The 16,831-nt window shown below is 42.1% G+C and overlaps 1 protein-coding gene across 2 annotated transcripts in view; it reads right to left on the bottom strand.

Moving 5' to 3' along the window:
• The window catches only part of GLRA1 (glycine receptor, alpha 1), a 36,534-nt gene extending 19,828 nt beyond the window's left edge, over positions 1–16,706 (bottom strand). The window contains exons 1-2 of one of the 2 annotated variants that reach the window (XM_010016422.1): positions 16,651–16,706; positions 1,206–1,336 (exon numbers count right to left, since the gene is read on the bottom strand). In XM_010016422.1, the coding sequence (XP_010014724.1) occupies positions 1,206–1,336; positions 16,651–16,706 (187 nt within the window). Of the gene's footprint in view, positions 1–1,205; positions 1,337–16,650 lie in introns of those variants that run through there. The other variant, XM_010016423.1, reaches the window with a different exon arrangement.
• Positions 16,707–16,831: the final 125 nt, after the last annotated feature.

Raw genomic sequence — 16,831 nt, forward strand, 5'->3', positions numbered from 1 at the left:
GCAGTAAGCTAATGTATACATTTCATTAAATATTTAAGTTTAATTGCTTTTGTGTGTGCATAATTTAGTGGTAGGCAGGTTTACAGGGTGGTTTTTATTTTTTAACTCTTTGTGATTTGGGTTAAAACCGGTAGTGTTCTCTGTTGCCTAGTTGATTACTAGGATGTTAAGAATCCCACCTATATTTGGGTTTAAAAGCCCAGTATAAAGCTCATTGTTTGAAGCTGGATCACAGGTGTTGTCACTGTGATTAATTGGTCCTAGGAGTCCTGTGATAGCACTACCTGTGACTCTCAGTGGGGAGGCGGAATTGATAGTAGGTTAAAAGAAGTGAATGAAATGAGCATTGAAGAGGGCTGGACAGTGGCTGAGAGGGAGCAGGTCCCACTTCATATCTGGGTGCAACGCAAGGGCAAATAGCTCTGGAAAAATGAGCTCAGAAAACAAAAAAACCCCAGGGAATGGTGTGGATTGGAAAGGGACCCTAAAGATCATCTAGTTCCAAGCCCTCTGCTATGGGCAGGGACACCTTCCACTAGACCAGGTGGAAAAACACACCAAAAAAAGTCCCTAAATCCTACCCTGTTAGAAGAGGTGTTTTGAGGAGTAAAGAGAGGCTCTGTTGCCTTTTCCAGGGTCTGTTTCTATGCTGCTTGGCTGCCAGTGAGTATAGGGTGAACTGGGGAACCCAGATGTGAAATGGAGCTGTGTTGGGTACTAATTTATAGCCCTTTTACTGTGGGGATAGTGGTGGGTCAAAGCTGCCCCAGCATCTTGCTGAATTCCTCTCTGGGAAAGACTCCTTTTTGGCTTCAGTGGGTGTAAGGGAGGATTATTGCCCACTGTTAGAAGGTGCTGTGGGCAGTGACCTTAGGAGAAAAGCTTCAACTTTCCTTTCCCCTTATCTGTGAGATATTCTGCTCTCTGCCAGTCACTGCTTGGTTTGGCAGGATCCCCTATCTCTCTGTTGAAGTTTTTCCTGCATATAAAGTTATTACAAGGTTGTTTCCATTCTGAGTAGAAGTCAAGTGCCTTACCAGACATCTAGAAGAGATCTGTGCACCAAATCTCTCATTATCATACATATTTCATATGAACTACAATCGTTCATATTCCATATGCAGCTAGGGAGGCATTCATTAAAATTACATGCAGTTTTCAGTCCCAAGTTGAAACAAAGCCACAAAGCAGGGTTTTTTTCATACCTTTAAAATTTGGCCTGATCCTGGCATCATATCCTGAAGTTCGCCCCATCAACTTATCCAAGAAATCAGAAGGAGACATGGGTTTGGGGGCAGATCGTGCAGCTGCTTCAGCTTCTTTGGAGGCTGCCAGGCTGCGTGAGTAGAAAGAAAGAGGAGATTTTAGTGAACATCCCATACTAGGGAGGGTTTGGGGTCCAGAAACAGAGCAGTCAGCATCTCGTTCCTGCTGTGAGGCAAGATGGGTACCCATGTGAATTCCTAATGAGGCTGGTCTTTGCTAATTTGTTTGCCCAGCCCAAACATCTCTGAATACAGAATCCCAGCTGCCACCAAAGTAGCAGAGAGATGATGAGTGGAGAAAATCCTTTTGTGAGTTCAGGTATAGCTCCTTGGCATGCCACTAAATTACAAATCTGAACTCTGGCACTGAGCTCCACAGGTAAAATATACTCTGAGATTAGCCTTGGGCAGCAATTTCTGCTTAATTACATGGCAAATAGCAAGGAGCATATTTGGTATCCTGACAGCCGAATTTTCCCAAAGGCAGGTAGAATCAAAGCAATCTGGAATTCAAGGCTTAAATGAGTGTCATGAGGACTATATAGCTCCTGCAGAGCCTGTGGGTCTGTAGCAGATAGATGTATTTTTGCTTCCCTCTTGTTGACCAGTCCAACATTTGCTATTGGTACCTGCAATGCAGGAGTCTGAGTTCAATACAGCAACATGGTCTCTGTACTGAGAAATGTCTGAAGTGTGACTCTGAAATGATACTCATTTTGGGTTGAGGATGAAAGGGAATGAAATCTTTTGGGGACCTGTATGGCCTCTGGGGCAGAAAGAGTGAAATTACCAATTTATCTGCAGAAGATGAAAATCCGAGGCTGGCAATGTGCCTTCTAACTCTAAGGGAGTCCACAAGATCTCCAGGGTGATGATCTGGGCTTAGGAAGTCTCAGTTGTTGCCATCTATGCAGCAATAAGTGGCCCCTGGTACTAGGTGCTCACTCCCAACTTTGCAGAAAGGTTTGATTTGTGGTTACATGGTTTCTACTCAAACACGGATCTGTTCCCAGGCTGAAAGAATGGTGTGGAATTGCCTAGATTAGCAAAATAAACGTACCCATAAGTGACGTGCAGTGTGCTTAGGGCAAAAGCTGTCTCTGCCTGTGGGTTCAGGTGCCTGCTGGTGGATAAAGCCTGCAGGCAGTGTTGCAAGGCAAATGTGTAAGGCAGAGAAAGCTGCACAGGAGGAAGTGAGGCTCATTGATTCACATTTTGCAACCCCCCTGAATTTTTTTAAAGTACAAAGGCTATGTGGGAACTGCGAGAAGCCACTGGGGCAGAGCAGCTGGGAGGCCTGAGCATGTTTACAACAGGCACAAGATATTTAGCTATGGATGCTCTCACAAATGATATCATGGAGTCCTCTTACAGCATGAGGACTTCATCTTGAAGTTCTGCATTACCCATCTTGAGAGACTGCAGTAGTCAAACCTGCTGTCTTTCAGAAGAGTAGTGCTAAGTACTGACACAAGACCTACCAGGAAGAATTTAGGGGCAGTTACTGTGCATGGCCTTAGTGTGACCCTGCCCTCGAAGACCTGTTCCTACAGTGCAAGTTTGAGCTGAGACAATTGTTATCTACACAAGGCCTTGACAAGAGCAATTTAATCCACTAAGTTCCTCAGGACTTTAAAAATGGGTGGGATTCAAAAGCACTTGGGAACCATAATTTGAAAACCAGGAGTCTGTAGTAACCTGTATTGCATTGACTCTCTCCTCTAGCATTAGCAGTGATGGCTTGCCAAGCCTTAGTTTTCAATCCTGCAAACTCACAACTGCAGTCTGGTTGTTTTTGCAAGCTGATACTGCATTAAGGTTCTCTGATTACTAGATTTTTAACTGTTAAATATGGTTTAATTTCTGGAATAGGGAGATAAATTCCAGATCGCTTCCACTGAGAGTATAAAACTAGGATTTCATTCACCCTTTATATGTCCACAATCCACTCCCACACTTGACCTGGCTGATGCACACTCATGCTTGGAGATGATCTGATATGGTGTGAATCCAGCTTTACTGTAGCTGTGTGCTCTTTCTTGTCTTGTCTCCATCTCTTCTCTAAGAAACTATGCAAAGCCAAACCAGTGTGGTTCAGAGGTATATGGGGTTGTGGAATTGGTGATGTGTTTGAATTTTTTTTTTTTTCTTAGAAGGGAAACAACAGGGCGCAATTGATTTGCAAACTCAGAAGAAGAAAGCTGGGAGTGGGAAGACAATCAATACTAGGCTTGACTACTGCATTCCAATAGAGTGTCTGCATGGCAATGGGTTGAGAGAAGAGATTTCAATTAAGCAGCAAATGACTTGGTAACCAAAGACTCCTGCCACTTCAGCAGCAAGATGCCAGATAGTGCAATACACTGATTTCTTATTAACTGTAGACTGGAGGAAGTATATGGAAGTGGAAAAGTGGGGGGGAAGAGGCAGTACAAATCTAATAAGCTTAAAGTGCAACAAGATAATTAGAAACCGCAATTTCCCTGGCATTTGTTTTAAAAGTGGAAATTGGTGCTCAGCCTTCCTGTAAATTTAGCGTGAAAACTTGTGCTGAACATGTTCAGTCCCAATAAGTGAGTCTGCTGGTGTTTCCTGGGTGCCATTTTCTGATTATTTTTTCTGCACTGAAGTTGCAAGTGAATGAATTTCATGGGCTCTGTTCCTACCTGAAAGTATATATTCGGATAAAGGAATCCCATAAGCATCTGGGAGACGACCACCCTCTCATAGCCCTGCTACTTTCTGCAGCTTCATGCCCATCCTCATGAGCAATTTCTGTGAGCACCTTTGGGAACGTGCTGAAACTGTCAAATGTGGTCGTCTCCCTCCTGGTGCATGTTTTAGAAGCTTTGTTTGGCTGCTGTGTGGTGTTACCCAAGTGACCTAGGAATGATGAGTTCAGCTGCTCTTCTGTTAGTAACTAAATGTTTTCCTAAAACAACTTCCCCCCCTAGATTTAATAGAAAAGGCAAGAAAGCAGGGGATGAAAGCATAGCAAAGCAGGCAGATGTATCTACTTTCTAGCTCAGGAGTAGAAAATGCCATTGGGAGCTACAGGGAGGCTGTCCCCACCATGCTTCAGAGGGATGGATTGCGTCTAACGCAGCTCTGAAATGTTCACTCTGGTTGTGACAACTGAGCTTTGCTACAGCAGTTTAGCTCAGACAGCACCCAAAAAAGCTGTCAGCTTCTGCTCTCTTTCATGTCTATCTTGACCTGCTGTGTGTGCTGCCTTGGGAGCTTTCTGGGATTTTCTATATCCCTTAATTCTTACGGAGCCACCCTTGAATGTCGCATAGGAGTGTTCATCTCTTGTCCCAGCAGAGACAAGGGAAGTTACCAAGTGATCTGAAAATTATTTGCAGTAGGAGAGAATTGGAACCTCAGGGTGGGTTGTTGTGTTTTTCAGAAAGAAAATTCCTTCTCTGAATAAGCAAAAGGAGGTAAAACATGTAACAAACCCACTGAGGATGTAGTTTGCATTGGTGCAAGAATGTTGTCTGAGCCAAAAGCCTCTTGGTGCATTTTAATAGCAGCCAGACAGCGGCTTATCTTATTTATGCTGGTGTAATCCCTAGTGGATCTGGCAGAGAAAGTGCTATCAGGCAGTCATCACAGCAACAACAATGGGAAGGATCTCTTCAAAGGGTCGATGAACTATCATAATCTTTTGTGGTATTAATGCTGGCATGAAGGCAGGCACCACCGAGCCCCTAGGAGGTCCAGCCTGCTAGCAAGCATGTGAAGGTGAAAGCTGGTGGAGATGAACAGCCCAGCTACTTAGAATTGCATTCCTTAAAGTGGAGAAGTCAAGCTTTGCAGGACACTTATTATTGGTTTCTCCCACCCTATAGAGGCACTGCTTATTTTTGTTTCAGCTGAACAGATGTTATATTCTTATAAAAAGTTATTTGGTTTAGAAAGTGGCTCATGTTGGTTTGCTTGGTTTCCAGCTCCCCAGTTGGCTGTTTATGGCCCTTTCCACTATTTGTATGGCCCCTGTGCGATATTTTCATGCCTTTTTTTTGCTGTGCCCATGGTTGTCCATCTAATTAAGTCAAACATCACAAACTGCCCTGTTCTGGTTGAATGCTGATACTGAGAAATACCAATTTTTTTTCTTTTCAAAGAGGAATGAAGGAATTTAATTAGCGCAAGGCCTCTATTCCCCTGTCAAATAATTTAATTGTTAATCATTAATTCTGAGGGTGAAAAATAATATCTGGCAGCAGAAGCACAAACTGTTGGAAAACAAGTGTTTGCAGAGGAAATATCTCTGCAAAGTGTGGAAGGCTCAGGCTCCTGTGAAGGTAAACTGCTGCAACATCAGTGCCTTGAACAGCACTGAGTTATTTCTGTGCTTGGGCTTTGCATGCGGGGAAATAGATACCTGATTGCTTTACCCTTGTTCAGTGCTGCTCAGCAAAGGTTTCTGAAGTGGTTTGTTCATTTTTGAAACACAATTCAAGCCAGAAAGCTTGGCAGGGATGTGTTGGGAGTAACGTTCTTCAAATGTGACGGTTTCTGTGAGTAGGTATCCCAGGGGAGAAGAACAGCCATCAGGCCTTTGAGGCAGGCTGAAGTATCTGGTATAACTGTTTCCTGCATTACCTTCAAAGCCAGGCTAAAGAAGCATGAGATTTTGGGACACAGGAGAATTAATCAGTTTGGAGCCTGTTGGAGTCACTAAAACTGAGAGGTGTAGTCACAAAGAGAATATCAGATGGTTGGGTATAGAAAGGCATAGTATTGTCCATGATTAATGAGTCTTAACCATGGTAACTTTCTCCACTTTTCCTAAACCCATCTCCCTTGTCCCTGAGATGGTGTCTCTTGGGCATGGAACTCCAATCAGGGACTGGAGCTCAGCAGAGCCCAGTCTGTATTCAGCCTCTGCTGATGTGGCCTTGTCTCCATCTTGTCCTCAGCAGACAGATAAGGGACAGAGGGACAGATGAGAGATTTTCCAAGTGAAAAGGAAAAGGGGCAGCTCTAAACTCTACCCAGGCTGTTGTTTGTGACTGCACATTGTGTTATCTGGAGGGAAATGCTGTCAGACACTGGCCTGGGAAAGCTTGGCAGAGACTGCAAGCAGACTTTTTTAAATTATTAAACTTGCTATCAAAATTAATAGCACAATAAATATTGATATGCAATTCAATTAAAAAGGATGAAACTCATTGCCTATATGTTTTTCTGTCACATATGAATTCTTGGCTTGCAGAGGTGGACAGGATAAAGAGTGGAGGTATGTGTGGAGAAGAGAGCCCTGATGCTTCATTTTTGGCCTGACATGGAGCAGAGTAGAAGGAGCTTTGAGTGTTAATGGCTCTGAGTATTAAAGATGTGCAGGTTGCACAGTACTGATTACAATCCATGTGGTCATGCTCAATTACTGGTAATTACTGTCCCTGCAGTGTGGATATGGGGTGTGCTACAGGGGGGAATTTGCAGAACTAATTCTCAGAGGTGGGGAGGAAATTTGAATTTGGTTCTTTTCTTAATTCAGCTGAGAGTTTATGCAGCAAGGCATGGAATAGAGCTGGATGTTGGGACAGGATAGGAAAATAGTCATGTACAGTGAAACTGGTGAAATATGGACTCCAAGAACCTGCGAGAAAGCAATCTCGCTCTGAGAAAGAAATGGGCAATAAGCTATGATTTATCTCTACTCATGACAGGAGCAGGGGGACGGGAAAGAAAAAGTAGGCTTGTTTAATGTTGCTGTCTCTGTCCTGGCTGGTTGTGATCTGTTGCTGTGAGCTGTTTAAACCAATTCTAGCTTTTCCACCAGAAGTAACTGCATTGCAGTAGTGGCAGAATGTAATCAGTTAAAGTTTTAACCCAAAGGATCCCTAAACGCTCTGAGGTCCTGCACAACATGTTACTGCTTATCCCTGTGGCTGTACAAGAGGAGAGGAGCTGGGAGGTGTTTTTCCATGATCCTCAGGGAATTAACCCTCTGTCATTATTCCCACCTGGAAAAGCTGCAACAACTTTACTGGAGTGAGGGGAAAAACCTCTTCTTCAGACTGCAGTATTCTGATGTCTGTGTTCCACTGTCACGTTCCTGCAGCCCATGGCTCCTATGCCATATGGCAAAACACCCTGTCCAGAACTATAAAACATCCCAATTACACTGATTAACTCTATGGAAAGACACCAGCACTTGGAACAATTGCTGACGCTGCCTGAACAGAGCAATAAGAAAATAATAAATGACTAGACAGTCAGTTGGGGGGGAGAAATCTGCACTTTTTTTTTAGCTGAGATGGGAAGAGTACAGGGAGACCAACAACTTGCATGGGAATAGTGCTCAGTTGCTTGTAAGATCCCTGCTTTTACAAGAGCTGTTGTTCAAAACTCTCTTATAGTGTGGTGTCACTCTTGCTTATTACATATTAGAAAAAAGTGTGTTAAACCCTGTTTTGAGCCACAGAAATTCTCTCTAGCAGCATTCCCAACTAATCCTTCTTCCAGAAGCATCTACAGCTTTTGAAGCACAAGTAGTGACTTTCTGGAAAGATATGATCCTAAGCCACTGAGACAGGTTTGAAAACCTAACTCAAACATTGGAAAAGCACAAATCAATGGTCAGGTTTTAATTACTTTGAAATAAATCCAGCAAACACCAGTGTTGACACTTATATGTGCATATACTGAAGGGTTTAAAAAGGATAAAGTTATAAATGCATTTTTCATTGGAAAAAAACAAAGGAAACAATCCCTACAAAGGCATGTGTCTAGCTTCACACACACTGAATATTCCCTTTAAAGTCAAGGGGTCTAATCAGATATTTAAAGTTGGCATAAACAGCCTTCCTAAATGCAGTAAAGAAAGGGGGGGAAATGTCTTTACAAGACAAGGCTTCATATTCAAGATAATAATATTCTTTACGCTGATGTGCTCTCGATTTTTATGTTTGGACAGAGAGAGCTGCGGTGGGAACCTCAATTGACGTCAGGAGGTTTTTAGATCACAGACCAGACAAGTGTCAGAACTACGAGTAATCGTGGATCCTCTTCTATCTATAGCTCTGCAGTTGCACTATCAGTTGTGTTTTCATCAGTTCAAATAACTTGCTGCAGCAGCTTTTTAAAAATTAGTTTTTAGTTTAAGGATTTATGTTGCTTGTTAAGATTGGCTATGAATATTGTAACTGCTTTTTTCTTGATAAGTCAGAGGTGGTATGAATAGAAGTTTTTTCTAAGAGCTAGAACATGCAGTGCGGAGTGGTTGTGGGGTTTATTTTCTGAAACTTTTTGCTGCAGATCCTTTGAAAGGCCTCCTGACTTAATATACACAATCCACCTAAAAAATTGTGGGTCCCACAGTAAAACTGGGGTGCTCTGTGTGTATTTTGTGCTGTGTAAAACGATATTTTCTGATGGAATTAGTTATCATTACAACACAAATACCCTGCTGGAGATGAATGTTCCCTCTGTGCTGTCTGATTCTGGGTGTAATTTATCAGTTTATTCATTAACTATAATGAAATGTAACTTCTGAAATGAATGGCTGAGCTCTAGGTCCCCTACCCAAGATAGCTTTTCTCTGTTTGACCCCAGCTGTCCTCTGACTTTAGTTTCTTCAGCTTCCTGACAAAAACCCTATTTCTTCAACCCTGGCAGTGCTGCAGGGCCCATGCTGGTGTAGGAGAGTAGGTTGTTTGATGAAGCTTGTGCTTTGTCAGCCATGCCGCTGGGAGATGATTTCTAAGCCCATAACTCCGTGTCAGGGTGTGATGGATGGGGCTGGAAGCTGGAGGATGCTTACAATTCTCGGGCACATGGGGTGGCAGGAAAGGTGGGATGCATGCATTTTGGTCTGTAAATCAGATCTTCGGAGCTCTGGTGTGGTGGGGGAGGGGGTGGAATCTCTGTGTGTGTGTGTGTGTGTGTGTGTGTATATGCTAGGAACTATTGTCCTGATCAGGAGTGCTTCTTGAGACTGAATACACTGAGAGTGAACAAAGGGGCAAGACCATAAAGATACCTCATGAAAAAGTCACTTTTTTTTTCATCCACAGCCTGTCTTTGTGGTTTTACAAGATAAGAAAAGGCTGCCTCACCTGGGGATTCGGAACATCTGAATCTCTAATCCCAGCTGTGCTAACACATGTGGTGCACAGATCCTGCTGGAATGGGGGACTTGGCCCATCTTGCATAGGGGCTTCTGGCATCAACAAGGACATCTGGAGCTAAGGATTTTTTAAAAGGTGCTGATAACAGCTGACCATCATATGCTTTTGAGGTTTTGTGCCTCCCCCATAAGAAAGGGGAGAAGGGCTTTGTACAAAGCATCTTTTTACTTGCATCATCTAAAACAAGGGAAAAATACAAAGAAAAAGGAGTAAAAGTGAGAAGTCATGAATTTTGTTATATTTTCTCCATGACTCCTGGCTCGACTCCATCTTGCTGCTGGACCAGGCGCATGCGATAATGGTACTACCCACCGTTGATCCCACTTCTTTTGCTGTTGAGTTTGATTTTGTTATTGATTTGTGTGTTTGCTCCAGCCCTTCTGGGGCTGGGGGACAGGATCTGCATGCTGGGCGGGTGGCTGCAGGGACAGGCATTGCTCACAGGGCAGGCTTGTGAGGGGAGCTGCTGTCGGCAGCTTTCAGCTGAAGGCAGTGTGTGCAATGATTGATTGCACTGCAAGCCCTGCTGTTCTATGCATGTGACTCTCCTTTTCTTGGCAACCTTTTGGTAGTATTTTCCCTCCTCACCCACCCTGCAATGAGGCACTGATAAAAACAAGAGGGTTCCCTGCTTGTCTGCTGAGGCATTTGGGATTTTTGTCGTCTTTTCGTCTTCTAGTTTTTCCTTAGCAGGCTGTGAGCCACAGTGGAAGGATGAAGAGGGAGAAATCAAAAGGAAAGCAGGTGCAAAAGTGTGTTCTTTTCTTTCCCCCTACCTCTCAAAATCCAAATTTCATGGGGTTTAGTAAATTAAGATTTGTCCTGTTTTTCTCAGCTGGCACTTAGATCCAGCCGAAATGTATTTACAGGATGCCAACTGTGCCTATGTACCAGCCAGATGTGGTGCAGTCCCCAAATCAGCAGCTTACTGTGGTGCATTGTATGGATGAAATAATTGTCCTCATAATGCGGAACGCTCAGCATGTGTAAATGATGGGTGCATCTGTCTCCATCTATTTCTGTTCTCTGCAGGTCCTCTGTGGGCTTTGGCCTTACCAAGAGGACAAAAGCTATGTTCTGGGTTTTTGAGTTTCTGTGCATCAGTATCTTGAACTATCAGGAGAGATTTGGGAACAGCTTGGAGGTATGTATCTGATCTATAGTACCAGCGGGATCAAAGCATGCAGACCACCAGGCCCAGATCAGCAAGAGCACATTGGCAGTTTCCTAATAGGTTAAGAGGACAACATAATTGTGAACAAACTCTTCATATTCTTAGCTAAGAAATAGCAATACAAACCACCTCCCCTAAAGGGAAATGGTTTCTGTTGCCTGGCTTTATAAACACAAATGTAAATTTTTTGGATAATTTGAGGGAAGGGTAAGAGAAACAGAAGAGGTGTACTGGTTTTGGGTTTTTAATTCCCTGTATAAGGGGAACTGACCTGCTGAAGGAGCAGTATTTTATGCTGAGTTCAAAGCAAAAGTTGCTCTTTTCTGGGCTGTTCAAGTAGGTCTAGAAGTCAGCAGCCAGACAGTCTGGTGTTGAGTTGTCTGGTCATGGCTACTAATGATCCTTCCAGTGTCTTGCACTGAAGCAGCAGCAGGAAAAGCTTGTCTCACTCCTTCCTTTTTGTCTCGCTTATCCCAATATTTATTTTTCTCCAAACTGAAATGATCACAAGTGCTTGGAATGACTTTTAATCAACAAATTGAATAGGGTCATGGTGGGGAGGGTGTGCTGGAGTGACACTTGAAGCATGTGAAAGAATATGATGAGCTATTTTTCTTAAAAGGTGAGATGCACAGGTGTAACCATTCTTCATAAAGATAGAAATCATTGTGTTCTTGCTGACAGATAAAGGTCAATACAAAGTATGCAAGGTAACGATAGCAAAGGGTAATTTACTGGAAATAGTGAAACCCTGATTTAATGTGCCTCAACAGTGAGAGCTGATACAGGCAAATAAAACAGATAGAAGTCAAAATGCATTATCAGCCTGTCTGTTGTCTTAATACTAGCAGTCACTTTGGGATTCCTGGAAAAGCTCCAGGTTATAGAAAATGAGCACTAGAAACTCAGTGAATAGATTTACATGATTTGACATATTTAAATGTTGTGGGATTGATTTGGATGTTGTAATTACTTTTTTTTTTTTTAAGTATGATTTCTTTTTTTTTTTTTTTTTTTTTTTTTAAACCCTTGTCTTTCACCAGTACCTAAATAGCAACCATATTCATGAGGTGATCTAACATCTTGTTCTCAGCACTGAAATTTGGAGAGCCCTTTTAACCTGCATGCTAGGATGAAATGAGAACAGACTTCTCTGCTGATTTTTCTATCACAGATGGATGATCACTGGTTGGTGCTGGGATAATAAAGTAATTTAATTTTGGACATTGATTAACATCTTAATTCAGGTGTTGGGATCCTTTTCTATCCAGGTCAGCTCATGAAGATTTGGTAAGATGAATTTCATAAGCCACCAAGGAAAGTGTTTGTCCAAGACCAGGGAACTGCAGTGTGTTGTTGCTTACAAGTGCTTTCCTTTTTGACTTCAATCTCTTGGTCAGTAGCAGAATGAACTTCTTAGCCTTTAGGTAGTGCTATTAAATCCGAGGCATTTAGAGTCAGAGGGCCCTTTGCTGCTGACTTGCTTCATACATCAGGGTGTCCAACACCTCTTTCATGGCAGAAGAGGAATGAGGGGGGGATAAAATTCCCATGCTTAAATTCTTGTTCTTGAAGAAAGTCTCTGCAGACAATTCATATGATTTATTGCTCTTACATATAAGGGCAGGATCCTACTGTTCCCTGCACATATTGTTCTCTTTCCAGAAGCAGCTCCCTTCGGGTATTTGAACAGTAAATACATATTCTGCCAGTGGGACTTGCAGTATAAGCTAATATTCAGTGGGAATCAAGGTGGAAAGCCAGTCTGTACTGCCTAAAATCTGCACAGCACCACTGCCTCAGAGACAAAGGGTATTTCATTAGCACATATGAGAAACAGCATCATTATTTGTAATGGTTTTAAACAGGATGATTATCTATAGGTTTCCTGTTCCTTGTACCTAAGGTAAGGAGGGAAAATGTTTTTTGCTCAGACATCTGTGGAACCTTTCTTTTGTTTAGATCTATCCAAATTGCAGGTCTAGAGGCAGGCAGCTGTTTAGAGAGCTAAGATTAGACTGTGTTAGAAAATGTTTGCATACTTTGCTTTGTGTTAACTGCCTTACAGGCAAGTGAGTTGTTCATGGAGGGATGGAAGTGTGTATCAAAGTCCCTGAAGAAGGCAGGATCCCAAACATTTTGTCCTACTGGGATGACATCAAATTAAGTTTTCCTTGTGGAATGATTGAATGATGATTTTTTTCATCATGTTATCAAACCTTGAATATGAAATTGTTTTATCAACGTCTCTAATGGGACTATTACAGGTTGCAGACTGAAGAAGCCGAAGTGTCCTTTTAGCAAAGGCTTGGACTAGATAGCTAGCTATGTCATTTTTATTTTGTGGAGGAGCCGACATATTCAGCAGAGGCACAACAGGTCAAAAGGCACAACTTAGAGTAGATTTTAGTTAGTGTGAGGAAAATGCTCTTTAACTCTGGAGAATATCTATTACTTTGCTTAGCTTGTGGCTCTGAATGTCTCTTACGAGCGCTTCATTCTCAGGTACCCCTCTAATGTTATCTAACACTGCAGAACTATAGCGGAAAGTTTAGAGATAACATGCGCTTTACTTGCCTTTTTCTTCCTCTGTGTTTTATTTTCAAGAGATCAAAATCAGCAGTTTTCCAATCACCTACTTGTCAAGTCTATTTGTGGAAAGACAGACACTTTTTCCTAAAAGTTAAGGCGGCATATTCACAGTGGCATCTTATTGTTTTAGAAACCCAAATCGAGTAGCCCTGTTACTGACAGGAGGGAGTATGAAAATGCCAGTCAGAGCATTCCAATATGGTCTGAGGCTGGCAGCAACTTCTAGCCTGTGAGTCACTTCGAGCAGTAGCCTTGAATCGCTCCTCCTAGCTGACAGATTGCTGTTCAGGAGGGGCCAACTCTGATCTTGATTTGGTGAAGGTCATGCTGCTGATTCCTCATATACAGGAGTACAATTAGGCCAAGAATCGGGCCCAAACAATTTCAAAGCCTCACAGGACAGTGTCCACTTGGGAAAGGTCCCAGTTCTAGGCTATCTTTTATCTCCTAACTTGTACAAAGTGCATTCCTACGCCAGGCTTATGCAGTGGTGTTTCTGGACCGTTGTAGCTGTTAAAATGTGACGGTACAACAGAAAGTCCAGTCAAGATCTTCACAGGGTAGAGATAGATTTTGTTTCTGCGTGAAGGAATTCTCAACTGAACCAGGGTATGAACATGCAGTTTATGTAGTCAGACTTTGGGAGAATGTTTGTGTGTCTCCACAGACATAAGCAGGACATCTGGAAGTCCCTGCATAAATAATGTGCAAGCTATTTTTATTCTCAAGAAAGCATTTTGCCTTATGCAGATATGTGTAAGCAAAGGTTGGTCAAGCAGCCTGTCAGAAGACTACTCTTCTCCCACACAAACCCAGTTTCCAGCCAGCCTCTATTCAGGTTCTTAGTAAATGTTTTAGTCACTGTAGTCTGAGAAGGCAGGTAGCAAAATGGGAAATGCTCTTCCACAAATAAAGGTATGTCAGAATAAGCCTCTTGGTACAAATGCCTTCTAATACACCCCAACTGGAACAAACAAATATCATATCGGTACTGCCATATCATCTGCACTCACAGACCAACCATTACTCTTTCCTATAGGGTCTTATTTTATAAAAGCCTGGTGAAGGACATTTATTTATTTATTTATTTATTTAAAAGCAACAGATCAAGTCTTACTTCCTATATTGGCCATATCTAATTTTCCTTCGGGACTTTGGATTTTCCTTTAATTTTACATTGTATCTGATACAATATAGTGGCTTCTCTTTCCATAATATTTTTGACAGGCTGACAATAGTGTGATACACACCATAATTTAAAGCAATGCATCCTTCTATTGTGGATTATCAGATTATCAGCTTGTGTGATTATCTTTTTTTAAGTGTTTGACCGACTGCAGGAGTAATTGGCACACTAGATTTATGAATGACTGTTAATGAAGAAACTTCTCTTACTGAAACTGAAATAGCAAAGCTATTCCTGGACCAGAAAGGCTGGTAGATTTTTGGCCTGTTATAAACTGAACACATAACACAAAGTGGGAGTAAAAAGAAAAACATTGCTTAGTCAGTTCTGAACAAGAATTGCTTTGGTTTTGGTTTGGTTTTTTGGTTTTTGATTTTATTTTCTTTGTCTTGTTCAGAAAATGATTGCATTATAGAAAACTATTTGGTTTCAATCTTTCTGTGTAATTGAATTAAAGCATTTTCAAGTTTTCTTAATTTGAGAAAAATTAGACTTCCAGAAATAGCTTTTATATGCAATATGACATAATTGTATATAGCACATATGTATGTATATAATTTTTAACAGTATAAATATTGCCATTAGAACCTGAAGTGACTGGCTTACCAAGATTTTGAATGCCCAGGATTTTAATTGATGTGCTGAGAATCTGTAAGTGCTCACATGTATTGTGATGCATAAGCATACAAAATAGAACAGGATCATCAAGATAAGTGTCAATCAATTTCCCTTGTTAAGGCAGTTCAGAGGAAAGCCAGACAGATGCTTTAGTGCCAGGGCCATAAGAAACTCAAGCCTGTAAATGCTCTTTATTTTTATTATTTTCCTTTTGCCTTCTAGCTTATTTATGGGCAGCATTCCAGAGCGTTTGTGTTTCTATAATCTTGTTTAATCTCTATCCTTCAACATCGTTTAACTAAAGAATTTATTGCACATATACATACTTCCTTTTAGTCCACCTCACAGTATTGTGCAGTGCTGCTATACAGTTGTGGCTGACTAAAATGGGAAAGGATGGCTCTGAATTATTGTGTGTTGTGTATTGTTTTTCAGATACTGGTGACTTTAGCAATTTCTAGAACTTCTTTCTTGGTTTACCTAACAGGCAAGCATCTAAATGCTTTAAATTCATGTCATAATCTTGCTACCTTTGACTTTTCTGTGGAATTACATAAAAAGTAGGGATATGTTAATTTTTATGCCTGAAAGACTTTAGTGTTCAAAAGGAAAGAGGCTGCTAGCTATAAAAGTCTGTCCAGTATCAGCAGGTCTGCTACTATGCTTCATAAAATAAGTATTGCACCAGTGATGCCTTTGTAAATAATGTTTGTTCTTTCACATTAAGATATAAGATGAGACTTTGTTAAAATACAGAAATGCAGAAATAAGAGCTGTGCAACTGAAATAAGTCAAAGACTGAGCAAGTTCATGTCATGAAAGGTTTTTTCCAGTTTCATGTGTCTGGCACTTGCTACAGCAGGCTGCATTATTTATGCAAACACAGACAAGCTAACTTCCAATAGTGTTGGTTTTGTCCATTGAATAAAAGCAGTGCAGGGAGAAATGGACCAGAAACATGATTTTAAAGATAAACCTGTTCCTCTCCTACCTTAGACTTCATGAGAAACTGCACAAACATAAACCAGAATCAACATACAGCTAGGTGATAATGGATATAATTGCAAAAAGCTCCCCCCATCTCCTTTGACTTTCATTTAGATTCTGCAAGGAAAAGATGTTCAAAACAACATTAAAAAAAAAAAAAAAAGTTGGGAAGAATTTCTTTGCTTTCTGTAACTTTAAGCATAGCAAGCTGAGGAGATAGGGTGAGCCCTCTTTGAAAAGGAGTCCCACGATTTGCTAAGTGAACACACCTAAGCAGTGAAAGAATCCCATGGAACTCACCTTAACCTGCAACCTGAGGATGGGGAGGGGGCGAGGAGGGAATATTTACCCGGGCAAATTCAAGTGCAGCATTCCTAGCCACCACTAGCTGTCACTTTGCAACCAGCCGGAGTCGGTGTTTTCAGCACTGCGGTTAGAGAGATTGCGGTGCTAATTAAACGGAGTAACTCCCAAAGCCGCGGAAAGTCCCGAGCCCGGGGCTGTGCGATAGACAGCCTCGGGGAACCGAGGGGAGATGAAAAGGCCGCTCAAGAAAGGCGGAAAGACGCTGTCTTAAGCCTGAGGCTCTACCTAGGGGCTGTGCCTCGAGGTCGGGGTGGGCACGGCAGTCCAGCCCGGCAGCGCCCCGTGCACTCACACTCCTCCCGTAAAGACGAGCCTTACCTGAAGAAAACGATAGTCTCCCACACGTAGACTCCGAGCGCGTTGACGTTGCACATTTTTCCAGCTCTCGCTGTGGTTATTTTTTTGTACTCCGTGAGGGGTGGGCCGGTGGGGTTGGCCAATAAAGTAACCCGGCACTTGGGGAGAATTGGTAGGGGAAGCGAGCCACCCCTCCTGAAGC

Source organism: Nestor notabilis, unplaced genomic scaffold (genome assembly GCF_000696875.1).
Source record: "Nestor notabilis isolate BGI_N333 unplaced genomic scaffold, ASM69687v1 scaffold13716, whole genome shotgun sequence".
Classification (NCBI taxonomy): Eukaryota; Metazoa; Chordata; class Aves; order Psittaciformes; family Psittacidae; genus Nestor; species Nestor notabilis.